An 18,905-nucleotide genomic window follows, 5' to 3' on the forward strand; every position below is an offset into this window, starting at 1 on the left:
TTATTCCTAGCCAAAATACAAGTTGCAATGCAAAGTGGACAGGGTCCCTTCACCACCATCGAGCACTGGGTAAAAGACCTCCTATTGTGATCAATGTGAAACATATTACACCGTTGTAACTGACCAATAAGATCCTTAACTACAAGCGGCAGCTGCAGTTTACCTATTCATTTTTCCATGAGACCTCTAACTCGAACGACTAAACGGAATTACACCAATTTTGACAAAAAACTAGATTGTGTTGCACAGATCATACTTTTTGTGATTTGGTGCAAATCCGTTCAGTAGTTTTGGAGAAATTTAAGGTAAAAATTATAGATAAATAATGACCAATAACAGACCTAAAAAATATGGGATTCACTTCATGCATTCTTATTAAAGAAGGGACATCCACTGGCTGACCTTCTTCAACAGGAGGGAGTTGGCTGGCATTGATGCATTCGTTGTGCATTCACTGGGCTGTTGAAGTCAGCTGTTTCCCCATAATATACAAAGTGGACTAGCAAATCCTAAAAATATACTCTACACATGTGTAGAAATGCAGACTAATCGTGGAGCACATCTGTTAAAGAATGTATTGTTTACAACTTGCCATATATGCTGTCGTTGGTATTCCAAGACTTGCAGGCATACAATTCGTAAAATGTGCTTTGCAAACTTCTAATTTCTAACATCTATAACAAATTTACTGAATTCAGAGCAAATGGTTGTTTTAAAATAGGTGTACTTCATTTGAAAAGATTGTTTTTAATTTTTATTTTATTGTCCTCATAAAAATATCGCCATTGAGCTCTGTTTAGGTGCCGCCAGCCTTGTGAGCTCAGGAAGACACTACCCTCTGGGTCATAGGATGAGACCAGTTCCCAACCTAACAAAGTCAGGGGTATGTAATCATTGGACAATATATACATATTTGAACACCTCAGATCTTTAAAAATTCCCAAATCCGATTCCCACACCTACTTGCTTCTCTTCTATCTACTTCCTTATAGAATAGGACAGGTCTTCTCCATTCCCTCCAATTAGGGGAGGAGGATTGGACCCAACGTTTGGAAACTTCCCTTCTTGTAAGTAATATTAGATAGAACACCAGCTTTCTTTGATATAACTTGGGGAAAGGAAGGGAAGAAGAAAAAGGGAAAGGAGTATCAGAGTCCATGGTCAAAATCCCAAACATAATTAGGTGAGAATCCCAGAGAGTTAGAAATTGTCTTACCCACCGCTGACCAGAATCTTTTTAATTTCGAGCACGCAGCAAACATATGAAGATCGTCTGCCTCTAAGCTACCACACCGTTTACACTCTGATGCTGAACCACCTCTCTTTATCTTTGCCAATCTCCCAGGGGGTCCAAAACACTCTATGAAGGGTAAAAAGGTGGTTCCTTCTTAACGCTGCTGATTTGACCCCTGAATATAAAGTAACCAAAGATTCTTGCCACAGCTGTTCCAAATCTTCCTCCGGCAAACGTCCACTTCATTTCTTGTATAACGGTTGCGACACACTCTCTACTCTTGATAGGAGATGTTGATACCATCGAAAGACTTCCTTCTTCTTGTCGTCAGCTACCAGGAACTCCTGCTCCATTTGGGTGGGGTCTGGTCTAGGACCCCCCTGACTTTTAAGCCACCCATTCTCTGCCAAGCTATCCAATAGGCACTCAGGGGTCCCTGGTGAATCCCAGATGTGGCCTAAATTGCTAGAATAACAAATACCAAGAAAAGATCTAATTTCGTACCAACTAACAGCAGCTGCTCGTTGACGTTTCAATCTGACTTTTTTTAAACATTTTGGGGCCCCATACTTATAGGAAAAGCCACTTACAGGATAACCTTTCAACATAGCCTTATACATAGATCCAGTTATTGAGCCATCTGGAGTCAAGTATAGCATCCTATTATTCTTTAGTTGATAAGCCCAACAAAACAACTGCAAATCTGGAAGCGCCAAACCCTCGACCTCCACCTTCCTCCTCAATTTTTTCCAGGAAAGGTGAATACCTTTGCGGGCCCAAATGAATGAAGAGATCTTTGCCTGCAGTTTTAAGATAACCTCTTTATCAAAATGTAAGGGAATATTATCAAATAAGAAAGTCATCTTCAGAAGTATAGACATCTTGATCAGATTAACACGTCCAAAAATTGAAAGCGGCAAATTTCCCCATTTTCTTAGGAGAGCCCCAACCTCCTTAACCACCTTTTCTTAATTCTTAAAAGCTAGCTCTCCTAGATCTTGTGTTATCCTTATGCCCAATTACCTTATCTCAGAGACCTTTCTAAGGTCTTCACAGACTTGATTCCAAGCCATTATCTCAGTTTTTCTCTTCATTTACCTCATAATCTGCTAATTTTGAGAAGATCCTCACTTCCTTCACAAGGTTAGGGATCGCTGACATGACATCAGAGGATAATACCATCAGGTCGTCGGCATACAACACTACTTTCTTAGAAAAATCACTGACCACAAAAGATCTTATACATTTATTTGACCTCAAGTTCTATGCAAAGAGTTCAATATATAAATCAATAAAGATCGGGGAGAGAGGACACCCTTGTCTGGTCCCTCTTGCTATCTCGACTTTTGGCATCAAAACTTTAACTAAACTTTAACATTAACTAAAGTTTTTTGCAGCAGGAGCACTATATATCTTTGTCAAAACATTAATTAGGGACTTACTGATTCCAAAGTGAGCTAAAAAGCACCCTGAGATATTTCCAGTTCACACAATCAAATGCTTTGGCAGCATCCACTGTTACGACAGCCAGGGGGATATTTAAAGCTAAAGCTAAATCAATGGAACCAATCAAGGAATGATTAAGATCTCTCATATTTCTGCTCTGCATACATCCTGCTGGTCCTGGTGTATCAAATGACCCACCACTTTATTCAGGCGCCCTGCTAAAATACTGGTGAAGACCTTATAGTCGCAATTAAGTAATGATACTGGGCTATAAGAGTGACATTCCAGGGAATTCTCGCCGGGCTTCAACAACAGGGAAGTTATTGCATCATTCCAAGAATTCGGGACAGGAGAATCCCCCAACAATATAGCATTAAACAACTGCACCCATACAGGAATGATGACTTCTTCCATTACTACATATAACTCACTAGGTATCCCATCGGGACCCGCTGCTTTCCCTTTCTTTGTTCTCTTAAGCGCAGCTAAAATCTCACTACCCGATATTTCTTGACTCAAGAATTGTGCATCATCACTCGATAGTCTTGGGAGATGCTTCCGCCCAAGCCATGTCTCTATAGCCCCTAAATCTGGATCAAGGTCTTTATATAATTCCTGAAAAAAGGATTTAAATGCAGCATGTATTCTGGAGTTGTCATCGACCACAGCACCTACACTATGATTCATAACCTTCCTAATATTATTCTGGCGGCCCTCCAATCTACTTTTCCAGGCCAGCAGCTTACTGCAACTTTCCCCATGAATGATGTTACACGCTCTGCTGGCTTTCCACTGCTGAGCCACCTTATCCTCGAGCATAGTGCAGAATTTTAACTGTAATTCTTCTAGATGCTCTAGTGCTACACCCCTCCCTAACTCACTAAGTGTGTCTGACTAACTCCTCTTCTAGCCTTCCAATCACCCCCCTCCAGATCAACTTGCTGCAACTTCTCCTGCCTCACCCAATGAACTGCTAAACTAGTTGTCATCCCCCTTAGCTAGGCCTTATAAGTATCCCATACCACCCAAAGTGGAGCTGAAGCCATGTTCCAGGAAAAAAATCATGTGACTGCTGGGATATCCTATAAAGTAACTGACTGCACTTACATTCTTCTATCTATTGTCCATCTCCTTTCTGCCCATCCCTCCTTCTGCTGAATTTTTAACAATAAGGCCGAAAGGTCAGATAAATGGATGGGCATCTGATCCAGTTCAGTGACTGTCTCCATCACTTTTCTTTCTACAAGAAAGTAGTCTTATCTGGAGTAATGACCATTCTTTTTACTATGAAAAGTATACTCCCTACTATTCCCTCTTAATCCTCTCAAAACATCACAGAGGTCAAAATTATCCATCATATCCAGCCAATAACGTCTCATTTTTGGTTAATGAATTAATATTCTTTGCGCGACCTAACGCATTATTCAATAGGACATTTAGACCTCCCCCCCCCCAAGAATAATTGGAATTTTAAACAGAAGAAGGTTATCAAACAACTGGGACAAGGAAGTAGTGTCATCCACATTTGGCCACTGATCTCCCTAGTAAATATCTGACCGGTCACCTGCCTTAAATTGAGGACATTCCATTTTTTTTTTTTCCCAATGCACACCACCTCACGTGCCCACGCCAGAGGAACCCTCCCATCTCATACTAGTCATATCCTTATGCCCGTTCCACCCAACCCCTGTGGGAGAGCCTACATCAAATCTCCATACTTAATTACTACTAGGGCACCTCTCCTTCGCTATCTGTGAGATAAAACTATCCACCTCCACTGGTTCCAAAAAATTGTACATCTTGTTTTGCCACATAACTTTCATGATAGCCGGAAATCTCAATTGGGCTCTGGCACCCAGTTTCTTCAATTCCTCCAATCTCTTTCCCAATTCCCACTACCTATTTGCGGTCTCCTTAGCGATGTCTGATCTGATCCTGAAAGTAGCCCCTAGAGCTTGTAACAAACCAGCTTTAAGGGCCAACCCCAATAACTTTTCTTTCACAGACTATGAGAGAAAATTCACTATGATCTTCTGCGGGCTCTTCCGCCCAGAATGCTGTTTAAATGGATCCCTGTGCGCTCGCTGGATTTCCACTGCAAGATTATCCATCCAGTTATTGTGTGGAAAATAAATTTTCAGAAGGTTAATCACAAATGTTTTAATATCTGCACCTTCCAAGGCCTCCTTCACACCTAGAATCCTAATATTGTTCCATCTGGCATTATTTTCAATTCTCTCAAGTTTAGATTTTAGACGTGATACCTCCTGAGAATTTTCCTGGACCACTGCTTGGAGAGTCTTCAACCCCTCCTCTAAGTCCTGTGTACGCTGAGCAAACTTCTCAATTTTGACTTCTAAACTGGAGCAGGTGATTTGGACCCCACTCTGATTTGCCTCACAAATTGAAAAATGATCCTTGATCTCCTGAGATAATTGAGTGAGAGTTGTTTGAACCAAATCCCAACCCCCAGGCCCACTAGCCAAAACTCTTGAATCCTCCAACTCTCTGGGCTCCTGGGGCCTTTGAGATACTCCACCGCCCTCTTCAAGCACTGTCCCATCACACAAGTCAGAGGGAACCATCCCTACGTCTGTGGAACCCTCACACAGCATTAAAGTCATAATCGGGGCGGAGGAGACACAAATAGGTAACTCCACTGAAACTGCATTCTCCAAATCCAACCTCCTTACCACGCTTCCACACTCGGTTAAGCTTAACCGCTTCCTCTTACCTTCTGTAAGAGGACCACTCATCTCTGCCCGGGATTTAAAATACGACCTTAAGGAAGGTAAGATTCTCTTTGAATTTTTAATTAAACTCTTATCCTCTGCTAGAGATTTCTCTGCTGCCACTCTCGTTACAGGTGATTTCAGTGTGTTGTTGGGGTAGGGAGCCTTTCTTAACACGTTCTTCAAAAGAGGTTTAACTGTTTTAACAGAAGCCCTTACTTTCATCTGTTCTGGTCCTGACCTTAGGCCTCCTTCCCCCTCCTGCACGCTGCGAGTATGGCAGGGCCTCAGCAAATGTCTCTCAGAAACACCCCGCTTCATGCGTTTCACAGGTTGGGCCTTATTATTAGCTCCTTTACTCCACTCGCCATCTACACTTTGATCTGGCAGTTCCATTAACTGAGGAAGCACCTTATTACCTTCCCCTGCCCCTCTCAGCAGTTTCAGGCGTTTGTTTTCTTCAATCCAGACTCCAAGACCAGCAAGCAACTTATACTAGCTCTGCCCCAGCCGCCCTCTTCGAGGTCTCCAGCGTGCCACGCGCCGACTCTGGAGCGCTGCCGAAATTCACAAGGGAAAAATCCCTGGAGCCCCCATGGAGACAAGCGCCACCAATAAGGTAAGAAAGGGGAACGGAGGGGGCCCTACAATCAGCTACACAATACCGCACCACCAGGTGATCACGGCGGCGCTGATCCGGCCGCAATACGGCCGTAATGTGGCTCTCCCCAGGCGGGTGCTCCGAACGAGCACTAGTCGGCCGCCATGTTCCCCTCAAGCCTCCTTCTTGTCAGGCAGATGTTTCTCCATGATATACAAGGTGGACTAGCAAATCCTAAAAATATATTCTACACATGTATATGAATGCAGACTAATTGTGGAGCACATCTGTTAAAGAATGTATTGCTTACAACTTGCCATATATGCTGCCCTTGGTATTCCAAGGCTGGACGGCATACAATTTGTAAAATGTGCTTTGTAAACTTCTAATTTCCAATACTAATAGCAAATTTACTGAATTCAGTGCAAACTGTCGTTTTAAAATAGGTGTACTTCATTTGAAAAGGTTAAAGTTATTTAAAAAAAACTTTCTGTTGAAAAAAATCTTTACCTCTCTTTTCTCCTCCTTTTTCTGATCTCTGGATGTCACTGAATTAGGTGACAAATAAGGGATGACTAATGTGTCTGCATTGTTTATAATTTGAGATGTGGGAGGATTTTCTACATGAGAATCTAGACAAACCTTGATTGTTATAGATTGCAGAGAGAGTTGGTAGTTTGAAAAAGGATCACTAATGCATTAGACAAGAAAAGCAGACATGAGATGGATAAAAACTTGATGGGAATAGAAGCATAGGTAGGCCATTTTTCACATGAAATTAGAGGTGGTCAAATGTAAAAAAATGTCTATCTAAGGAAATACCTAGCAAGCCTGCATCTTATAAGGATCTGCTTCTACGGACAGACAAATGGTGGACCGATAGCAGAAAGTGTCATTTAGGGGGCCACAAATAACTCACTGGCGTCCAATGCCCAGCTCTCCTCACCCTGATACTGCATGAGACAATCCATGTCTTCATAAACCACAGACATTCCCGCAGCGTGTGTGCTGTCACATCCATACTGATTTGCTTTTCAGCAGCCAACCAGAGTAGTCTAAAGATGGGGAGACCAGAATTTGACTGGTTACAAGGAGAGAATCAGAAGTGCTGAAACATTAATTTGTTTCTGCCAATCTCACTGCCCAGCACTTCAACAATTAGAACTTGACCCATTCTTTTAACCATTCCCACTCACCTCTGGTTGTGCCGATCACAACAGTTAGGGATAGGACACACTCCTGCACCTTTTTATGATCCATGATGTTTTGATCACCCTAATAAATATAGTCTTTCGTGTTGAGGCATGGAATCCACAATCTGTTATTCTAGTTTGCATAGGGAGAGCTTTTTTGTCCCTTCTGTTTTTCTTTCAAAGTTTTGGCTCCCGCAACCACATTTGTGGGGATCCTATGGTTGTTGTGAATCAAGGAATAGATATCAGGAAGTAGAGATCAGTTGAAGAAGGTGAGATAAACCTGGGAGTGAACTGACAACCAAGGGTTCTAAGGGCACACAGACATCATTGGCCAAGTGAAAGATGGGAGTATATTAATTTTAGTATTCTCATGAGCCTGATGTACAAAGAGGCTCCTCGCGGTGCACAGCTTTGTGTTACACTTTAAGCAGCTCAAATTTTGCTGTGTGATGCTTCCTCATGTCAGACTTTTTCATATCCTTCCTAGTGCAAAGGGACTGATCATAGTGAGGCACACACCGCCTAACTGATTAGTATTAATTGAATGGTAATCAGCCTTGCAATTCACTACAAACAGTATGTAGTGGATCATGTTTAGTTTTAATGGGTCTCAGGAGTTTAGCTTAGCCTTCTGGCTTGCAGGCCTGTGCCGCGTCACATAGTGACTTTTAACCTGCTTAGCTTGCTCCGTCTTGCCGGGTCTGGTGGCTTAGTGGACTAATGTGTCCACTATAGGGGCCGGTGTTTGACCTCATGGTCACAGGTTCTAATCCCGGCGGGTCCACACAGCCTTTCATTCAAGTTCTGAGGTCGATAAAATGAGTATCATTGAGTTGGGTAACAATAAACATGTTATTCAGCGCCAAGAGGCCTACGGGTGAATGTGCGCTGAACAAATACACGTTATGTTATGTCTTAGCCCATTTATTTTATTATTTCTTTTAAAACAGCTGCCATGTTTATAGTTGTTTTGATTTTACGTTAGTGCCACTCTGTGAAGGCGTCACTATCAGTGTCAAAGTCAATTGATGTACGTAGGTATTCACATCATGTGTACTTTTGGGGGGAATTGTTTACCTAACTGCCGCCACAAGCCTGCCCCATAACTATTGTTTTAGGAACATGCCTGTGTTAGAGGTCCTACAAGATCTGTAAAAATCAATCTCACACAGACAAAGTTATCAGAGAGATTCTTACCAGATGCTATCGATGCCATCTATGCTGCATGTCGCCTTGATGCAGATTCAGCCTTTGGGTCACCACGAAGTCTGACCTAGATCTCATTCCAAGTTAACAAGGGTTGGGGGATGTTTCTCATGGTCCTGGTACTGGCAGATTAGGTTTACCCCACTTAGCTCTTGTTAGGTTTGGGATTGTTTATTGCTAGATGGTGAGAGTCTTTGTATTCACAATGGTCATCTTTACCATTCTGCTTCTTGCATTGATCATTATCCTAATCAAAAATTTTATCGTAGATTGCCATCTTTTTAATAAACCTGTTAAAAATCTTTCCTGCCTCTCCTTTATTGTCTGTGTGTGACTGAGACTTATTGCTGAAGTCTTCAATGTCTACATGGCTCCTCTCGCCAACATCGCACGATCCCACCACATCAACATAGTATCCTACGCTGACGACACCCAGCTGATCATCTCCCTCACGAAAACCCCACAAATGCAAGAAACAACCTCCACAATGGACTTCACGCCATCGCCAACTGGATGGAATCAAGCCGCCTCAAGCTAAACACAGACAAAACAGAGATCCTCATCCTCGGCAGCAACCCCTCCGCCTGGAATGACTCCTGGTAGCCTACCTCCCTTGGAGCTGTGCCCACTCCCACCACCCAAGTACGGAACCTGGGAATCATCCTGGACTCAGCACTCAGCATGACGCAGCAGGTCAACGCAGTCTCCTCTTCCTGCTACAACACCCTCTGCATGCTCCACAAGATCTTCAAGTGGATTCCCGTTGAAACCAGAAAGACAGTCACCCACGCCCTAGTCAGCAGCCGACTGGACTTCGGCAACGCACTCTATGCAGGAACCACGGCCAAACTACAAAAGAAAATGCAACGTATCCAAAACGCCTCCGCCCGACTCATCCTCAACGTCCCACGCTGCTACCACATCTCTGCCCACCTCAGAGACCTACACCGGCTACCCGTATCGAAGAGGATTACCTTCAAACTACTCACCCACGCACACAAAGCCCTCCACAACATAGGTCCGGCCTACCTTAACGACAGACTCACCTTCCACACCCCCGTCCGCCAGCGTCGCCCTCGCCTCCGTCCCCCGCATTCGCTGCACCACCGCCGGAAGATCCTTCTCTCACCTAGCCGCCAAGACCTGGAACTCCCTACCACTCCACCCACGCCAGACCCAGGACCTCCTGTCTTTCAGGAAACGCCTCAAGACATGGCTATTCGACCAGTAGCTCCCCCTCCTAGCGCCTTGAGACCCTGGCGGGTGAGTAGCGCGCTTTATAAATTACGTTATTGATTGATTGATTGATTGACTATGGTCTAAGAATAGCTCCTCCTGTGTGAGTTTGCGGTTACCCGCACTCGCATAGTGCACTTTACTGTTGGACGCTTTGAGCTCGATGAGACTGCACTTTGCCCTTTAACCTCCAGCCAGCAGCCTGCATGTAACATTCTGGCTATGACCAGTGGAGATCCGGCATGGTAAGCCCTTGCTAGCACCGAAGCTCTTTAGTTTGCAGATGGGACCCTGCTGGCACTCAAAACCCACTTACAACAAATCTGTGCAAGTCATCATTCGATACACGAACATGGGGCCTGATTTAGCTCTTGGCGGAGGGACTACTCTGTCACAAATGTGGCGGATATCCCTTCCGCCATTTTACAGTCCAATGATAGCCTATGGGGATCGTAATATGGCAGACTGGATTTCCGTCACATATGTGATGGAGTATTCCTTCTGCCAAGACTTAAATCAGGCCCGTGGTCTTTCACGCTTGCCAGGACCAGTTCAAGCCTGGCTCGATAGGCCCCCAGATACTGCAAAATGCACCTAACTATTCTAATTTGCTATGTTATTGAAAGCGCACAGGGCACCTTATACATTCAGTCGCTATGATTGGGCTTTAAGCCCAATGTTACTGCACTATGCACTTTATTCACTGGCCCACAGCCTTATTGTAACATCCTGGCTAGGACTAGTGGGGATTAGGTGCGTTTAGCCCAGGGTGAGGGCGAAACAGACCTGACAGGCCCCTCAACATTGCAAAAGGCTTTCTTTGAAGCTAGCTGGCTTCATAAGCCTAATGATACTGCACAGCGCACTTCAAAAATTGTTCCACTTCTCTCCTGACAAGTGCAAACCAGGGGTAGAATTCCCTTTGTTTCTGCAATTAGCATTTTTAGATTCGGACAGGCATTGGTAGCCTGTTATAATTTTGCTGACCACTCTTATCTGGTTTAGATAGTATCCTCCCTGACAGGCTGGATCCCACACACTCTTCATCAAGGTTTATGTCCGTGATCTGACATAGCATGTAGGCCATTTACTGGATAGCTTGCAGAGATGTCAGGACTGGCTCTCCAGTGAGTTTAGTCCTTAGACTGAAGTGTTACCTTAGGTTCACTGGCATCAATGGTGCTACTTGTCAAATTTCCTTTCTTTTGTATATTTTGTAATTCAATAATCTCGTCAGATTTTTAGACTATTTTAAAACACATTGCACTTTATTCTTCAACCTGAAAGTTGTCAAGGGGTCCCTTGGCCGAACTATGCATCATTTTTCCTTTCTTTTGAAAGCTGTTTTAAAATATCATTATTTTATTTTCACTGGAAAAGGTGTAATAACCAAGCACGTGTATGACGTATTGAATTGGCAGATGTATGCTTTGAATTGATGAAGCGCGACACGACACTACGCTGCTCTGTTTTAACTCATTTTTAAATGCTTTGCAAACATTTTATGGTTTTAAGTAAGTAGAAGCGATAAAACGTATCTATCTATCTTTAGAAAGGAAATTGTATGTAACAAACAATTTAGTTTGTTTTGCGATTTTGCCATTTCAGCTATTCTGGTTGTCCAGATCGAATCCGTTTTATCATTTCAGAAAGCGAGCTCCATGTTTAAGGCCATCCTAAAATAGTTCTGAGACAAAAGCATAGAATGTAATGAGTCCTGATCTGGTGGGCGGATTACAATGACCAGGGAATCCTCTACATTTGTTCTGTGGTGCCGTGGTTCGCCAAGTTCTATAAATAAAATGCTAGGGGTAGCCAACTGTTCAATGCTAGCTTGTGAGATACCCTAACAAATTAGGAAAACCAACTGGGAGAGGGAAACCTGGCTGGAGGAAGTGTTCTTGTACAGCCAGAGTTACCCTTTAAAAATACTATACACATTATGCCTTTTTTGTTAGCCAAGTGTTTTTCTTAGCTGTGGAATGAGACAAGAAAAAGGGTAGAACGTTCTAGTTTCACATAACCTTCCTCTGTGAGACAGCTTTTTTTTTGAAGTGGCACATTTCACAGCATAAAAAAATTAAAACGTAACAGAACAGTTTAGCAAATGCGATTTTTCAAAAAGCCAGTCCTACAGTAATGTAATTTCTTGGCAAAGGATGTCAAAAACATCAACACCCTTACACGTAACATGACTGACACGACACGACTGACACGACATTATGAAAGATGTCCCAAACAAGAGCAAAGAGACAGTCAATGAAGAACAAGAGGGTCTGGCAGATGAAATGAGGACTTTGGAACATGCTGGTCTGGGTTCAAATTCACAAGTTGAGCTTTTGACAAAAATCATGTTGTTCTGGTGAAATCAAACTAGCTTTTTTCCTGCAATTGTTAGTATGTGGCATGTAAATCCTGCTCTGTCACCTTTGATATCAGACCTTGGTTTCTGTAATCTGCTCTCAACCTGACCGAAAACAAACATACATACCACTCTCGTGTTTCTGGGAACAACACTTTATATTGAACATGCTTCTGGTGCAATCAGATGCACTGTGGGAAGAGATCGTCTTCTATGTGAGTTATTTGAAATGACATTTGTAAAATAATGAATAAAATAGCCTGTGTCATAAATTGATGCACAGTGGATGAGGCACTGTAAAATCAGTAGCTCAAGTGTCCTAGTCCTGCATTCGCATTCAAATGTATTTAAAAAGTGCGCAGTTAAAGTCATTACACGTTCCCACAGTACAACATTTAACACAGAGTGCGTTATCAAAAAAAACAAATATTATACTCTGAATTAATAAAAACTGTGTTATAGATCATAAATACTCCATCTTTTTCTTGGATTTCAGAAGGATAAAAGGATGAATGTGTATGTATGACAACAGCTGAGTAGAATTCAGTTGCCCAGAGCATTGAATAACTACTAAAATGCCAGTGCTTCTCTGAATAGTATCTTAGGCTGTGGTCCTAGCATTTGACTGCACTCAATTTTTGGTCACAAGTGAAAACAAGGTGGTCCAGTCACGTGCCTGGCAACAGCATCATGCTTTGAACTTGGGTTCACTGTTCACTGTCACAGTGATTTAAAGGATTACTCTGCCCCATGACAGTTTTTGACCTTGCGCCGAATACTGTGAAAAATGTCACCATCCGTACACTTATTTGGATGAGGTAGGGGTTGAGTGATGTGATGAGAGCATGTCTGCATATCATGGCTTACTTGAAAACACCTTGGAGCATCTTTTTGTTCAGGCAGCATGATGGGGCAAATACAGAGGACATGATGGAACACGGTCTCTTTCAGTGAGCCACAAAATCTACATTCTACAACATCAGCTATTTCTAGCCAAGTGACCTTCGAGTCCATTGTTGGTTGAACAGCTACACAGAGTTGTATAATCTTTAGCTTTATATGGTAGGCATACCCCTGGTCAAAGTAGGGTTGGGGTTCAAGAGACTGGTAGGTATTAATAACTTGACAGTCATGAGCCCTATTCGCCGGGGTTGCTTTGTCCTCTTGCAAGGAGAGGGATTTGTTCATTATGTTGAGTAGTTTTTCTTGATTCATTTGGTAATACGTGGGTATTACACATTTGGATGCTTGTAGAGATTGTTGTTCTTCTGCTAATGTGCAGCTGAATATGCACCGCAAATTATGTTTATTTAGTTCCAGAGGTATAGTGCAGAGAGTTTTCATCTGCATTTGTGCCTCTATGACACCTTGAGGAAACAGCTTTTTAATGCCCAAGATTGTTTTATCAGCCCAAACTCCAAGCGCAACTGAGCCTGCGAGGTGTGATTTGGAAGCTCATACACCGTCTGGTGGGCTTTGGCCAGTAGAAGATTTAACAGCCTGGACACCTTTCCAGGTAGGATTTCACAGCCATTCTTGACCGCTGGTACAAATTGTTCCTTCTGCAGTGGTCCTAAAATGGGGCCCTGCAATGATCTTGAGAAGATGGTAAAACCTGCTGTCAGAGAGGCAGCTTTGCATTCCATTGCCTCGATTTATGGGATGAACTTGGCCCTGGTGTTGAATAATACCCAGAGGTATTAGTATTGTGTGTCACAAGCGCGCCGCCGCATCTCTTCAATGTACCAAGAGCCAGGTGTGCTTAGCTTCTTGCTGAACTTAACGACATGAAGGAAGACAGCACATCTAAGAGTTATTGCAGTCAAACAGGGGTCATGCTCAATAAAAGCAGGTCCTCAGCATACAAGACATGAGTGAAGGCATGGCCATCAAATTTTGGTTTGAGATATTGATGTTGATCTTCATGGGCGTGAGGGTGCAACCCTGTTTCTAACTGACCATAGTGTATATTTTCCAGGAGAGTTTGGTGCCATGGCCAATCTTCACACAAAGTCATGTTTGGCAGTACAATAACTGGATAGCTTTCATTAGTTCTCATAGAATCGCAGCACTTGTAAATTTCTGTCAGAGTAAATCTTGAGAGATCCTGTCAAATGCAGCCTTAAAGTCTATAAAACTGGTGTATGAGGCATTGATTGTGCTGAAGGCTTTTTCCATGCATACTGCAAGGACAGCTAAGTTCGATGATGTGTCCTGACCCCAATGAATTCAGTTTGTTCCTGGGAACGAGCTCCAGGCTTTCTGCCCATTCTAAGAATTCTTGTAATAACAAACTGGCATAGTGCTTAGAATCTATGTCAAGCACAGTAATCAGACGATGGTTGGCAGGATTGCTCCTACTTCCTCCTTTCTAGATTAGATGTATTGTGGAGCCACACCAGGAGTCTGGGACAGCCTACTGTAGGCTAACTACGCTGTACTGGATGTTGAGTTTTTCTGCCCAGAATTCAATGTTGGACCTAAAAAGACCTGGTGGTATCAGTTTTGGCGAGGGGCCCCATCTGCTCTACTTTTCTATATGATGGATTCTATAGGGTGTACTTTTTGATCTACTAAACCCTGGTTGCCGCAATATTCTGACTTTGAGGTAAAGATTGACATTTCCATTATCGGGTTTTGTTGGACGGGTGTGTTCTGTTGGTTTTTAACAATTACTATAATAAATTAAATATCTGGTGCAAAAAATGCTGTACAGTGGATGAGGCACTGTAAAAACAGCAGCTCAATTGCCCTAGTCCTGTATTCAATGTTTGCACAGGCATCTATTCCAAATCTCTGATAGAAAGTACGAACTGAGCAACATTTCACAGACATTGTTGTGTATTAAGAAATTCCCTAGGTAAGGTCATTATACTGATGTCTTACTTTTAGCCTTAAATCCAGGACATTCCACTCTACTGAAGATGTAAAATGTCAAATAGCCTACACATACATAAGCGCCCAAAGCTCATCCTCACCTGCTTCCAAACAGCTTCAAGGCCATGAGTGAAAACATCAGAACACTGAAGATAAATAGCAGAAACACGTAAAGGATCTCTGGCAATGTGTTGCGGATGCTTCGGAATGCTCGCCGTATCTGCCAAAAAGAAATATAGAAATGATCAATCAGCTGCTTAACTAACAAAACTCCTTTCTGTTAATATCATGGTAATGGCACAGAGATTGTTGAATTTTGGTGGGTTAATTGACACCGCTGAGGTGTGGATCAAGCAAAGATGTTCCCATGTGCTACCCTGGTAGACACATTTTTAACAAGCATAGAGAAAGACAACATGACTGCCTCTGTGATTAATTCATTTGATACAGCCTATTGTTGCCCTGGTAGATGCAGAGTAAGGAGTTTTGTCTCTAGGAACAGAGCATACAGGTGTGTCGCAAAAGATCACTTTATCACTGGACAGGATACCTGTGCAGGACATGCCTCTATTACTCTTCATAAATATCTAACACACAACTGCAGAGTATTCCGATCAATGTAATTACAGATATGATGCAGAACATGGACACAATGAAAAACCAATGTATTCTCATTGTCTGTTAGAATATGCCTACTGTTCATTTACAAATATACCCATGACTTGCCACCAGTATAGTGCCATTATGTTGCAAAATATATCCGTTGTCTGTCAACAAATACACAACTCAGTAAATTCTTGTGTTTTACAAATATTCCCAACTCTACATACATATACATTCATTAAAGTGTGGGCAATATGCCTATCATTTTGTTTTACAAAAGACCCAAGTTTGCTTCAATATATGTCCATATTTTTTACACACAACAGGTCCATTTATTAATGCATTTTGGAGTGGAGTTTTGTAGAACCTGTATATGTTGCCATACAATCACTTTCCAGCCCTGAGATGAAGAAGGTATCACAAGAAGATCTTACATAGGTGGAACCTCACAAAGAATTGTACACTGTTACTCTCACGGTAACTGTTTAAATCCCCTTGGGTTGGTGTAGGTCAGTTCTCGTATAATTGGGTGCATATGCCAAGTGGATAGTCATGAGGAGTTCGAGGGAGGTCGGACAGATTTATTTAAATATGACACGTTAAATTTCTGCTTTAAGGTTTCCCGGCTCAGCAGAGATCTGAGCTCAGCTTTAAGCCCATTTCGGAAACTAGCTCCTTGGTAAATTTCTAGTTTTATTTCCAATTTATTTTTTTATAAAATTTGGGCTGGCAGCTTGACTTTGCAGTAATTGACATTGGAGTTTTCAGAATATCGTGATGGAAAGCTTTTGAAAGAATCTAGAGCCCGAAGCCTCACAGGTTATAAAAATAAAGGAAAAAGCCTTGAATTTCATTATTTGGTTCACTGGGAGCCAGTGAAGTGCCTTTGGGGCAGCAGTATCATCAGCCATGCTTTTTATGTTCAGAAATAGTTGGGTGTATATTTCTGAATTAGTTGTATTTTCCATAGATTATTTTGTAGCCATCGGTATAGATTAAGCTACAGTAGTCTATGTGGGGCAGGTCAGTGCTCTTGTAAGTTTCACCCCAGTGATTAGTTTTCAGGAAATCAAGAACCTTTCGATGTATCATGATTTGCAGAAAAGTGCACTGCCCACCGTGTTGATTTGAGAGGAAAAAGTAAGGCCACATTCCGATCTCTACATTTTTTAAGATAGTGCTGGCCCTATCAGGAGCTGGGAGTGGGGTTTCAGGTGGGCCTGGCTTGCCTTGATCCTACCTTCTGCTGCTATAATTGACTTCTCAATTTGTTAGGGAGCTGCTTGATAAGTGCCCGTAGACAGGATTACTTAGCAGACAGGTATGCATTATCAGTATTGACTGCATGTGTGAGGGGTACAACACTGAATTGCACCCTTCACATATGTGCAATACAGACATCCGTCTGCAGACTGCTGTATACTGCCTCTGCCATTTGGAAATATACTGTAGTTCAGTTCTCAGGCTCCTCTTTCTGTTAATGTGCGCAATCGAGTTAGCTTGCACACTCGCAAGAGCGCATTTCAACATTACATGACAATCTAATAGTTACGTTTTCATGTTTCAGTGACTGTGTCCGCTTTATATCAGTATTGGTAAGGCTGGGGCCTCAGGCCCCTACACACCAGCCACTACTGAAAGTTAAATGTGTCCAGAAATAGGCTGGGCCAACAGACTCGTCGTTCTACTGTAATGCTTTATTTAAAGGAGAATTTCTGATTCACTGTGCCTGTGCATTCCTATAGGGTGGGCATGGCCCTACACCGAAAATTATTGTGCCACACAGATTGGGTTAGAAATGCTGGCAATGTATATTCACATTGTTACATCACATGCAAGGAGAGAAAGGAGAGATTTGGAAAACCATGGGTAGGTGCAGCAGAACAGCTTGTTTGATTGTTTTAATCTTAGTCGTGCAGTTCAAAGGTATACAGCCAACACGTGTTTCGCCCCATAGTCTGCTTTTCTGGTACCACAATGCTGTGCTAGACACACACCGACTTACAGCTCATTGGTCAGCTAAAAGTGGCGTAAAGCAGCCAGTGCCTGAAACACATGGTCTCTCCTTACAGTCATCAGTTGCGTGGATGTAATACTGTATATTATCACAATATGTGTGGTGCTAACCAAAGAAAAACACGGCTACAATCTTATTGGTGTTTAACTATAGCATTCTCCTAGCACAGAACCACGGACAAATGTGAAACGTGATTGAAATTCTTAGTCTGAAGCTCCCAGATGTGCAGCTACACTTAGCACAACTTGAGCATCACTGGGCACATAAAGTACAAACATTCAAATGATCCAACAAAATAAGCCAAGAGACATCTAGATATTGGAAAGGATTTCCAACACAGATATGGCCTCGGGGATACCACAGGAGTGTGCATTACACAAAGGTGAAACAACAATAGAAGGGTCACTGTCTAACCCCTACTATACAAGAAGGAATTAAGCACATGCACCTTATTGAGTAGGCTTCCAAAGGGAAGCCTACTCAATAGCAAACTGGACAAGAAACTGTGATGGCACTTTCTGCTGCACACAAATTAGGCCACAGACACCACTATTGATGGCTCATGCATGTACATTGCACAAGAGGGAGGTGAGAACCAACTTTTCTTGGCAGAAGACTGCCTCTGGCATTCTCTACCAAAAGGTCTGTCAAAGAGTAGTCTCGAAGGGGAATTAAGGTGCACTGGTTTTCCCGTACAAGGGGCCTTTTAATTCCAAGGGGCCAGGTACAGTGCTACCTTGAACATCGGATTTAGGAGTACCTCGTAAAACTGCTTCTGACTGATATTTCTGTAGGTGAAATTCACGTGGTAATTGGCATGGTAAGTGCAATTCCCACATGGTATACCGCTAAAAAGCAAGCAATTGTTACTAATTGTTTTGACTCCCAAATTACTGATTCCTTTGCTAAAGGTAATTCTTTGGGGGGCAGTAGGTGCCAGAGATTTTACCGAACTACTGGTAAAGGGTGCCACTGTGTTTATTGTTCCAATTCAGGTATCCTTATCTAGTTTATACCAAATAGGGTGCTCGAAGATAGGTAGAGGGTTTCCAAGATGTCTCTTAACACAGACTAAAATGCTGTGGGATCTGCTATTCTAAAGCAATGGAGACGTTGCTGCCAAGGGAAGAACCACAGAAAGTGTTTGTACTACATAGATTCTCACTGACTTACCTGAAGCTAGCTTATGTCGCTGATCAGAGGATATATTTCTCCCTATGCTTCCTACTGAAAGAACTAAAGAAATTTTTAAAGAATTGTCTGGGACCTGGTCACCCTCAAACTACCTGTACATATTTCGAGGGACAAACTCCTTTACTGAAGGACTTCAGATATGCTTCAACTAACAGAGACAGAATAGTCGCTGTGGCACTTCACACCTTATGAAGGGTTTTA

The 18,905-nt window shown here is 42.5% G+C and overlaps 1 protein-coding gene across 1 annotated transcript in view; it reads right to left on the reverse strand.

The window, feature by feature from the left end:
* LOC138296005 (two pore calcium channel protein 1-like) overlaps positions 1-18,905 on the reverse strand; it is a 538,306-nt gene that overhangs the window by 295,110 nt on the left and 224,291 nt on the right. The window contains exon 6 of the mRNA XM_069234709.1: positions 14,992-15,110. Coding sequence (XP_069090810.1) covers positions 14,992-15,110 — 119 coding nt within the window. The remainder of the gene's footprint in view (positions 1-14,991; positions 15,111-18,905) is intronic.

The sequence above is a fragment of the Pleurodeles waltl genome, chromosome 5, assembly GCF_031143425.1.
Source record: "Pleurodeles waltl isolate 20211129_DDA chromosome 5, aPleWal1.hap1.20221129, whole genome shotgun sequence".
In the NCBI taxonomy this organism is placed as follows: Eukaryota; Metazoa; Chordata; class Amphibia; order Caudata; family Salamandridae; genus Pleurodeles; species Pleurodeles waltl.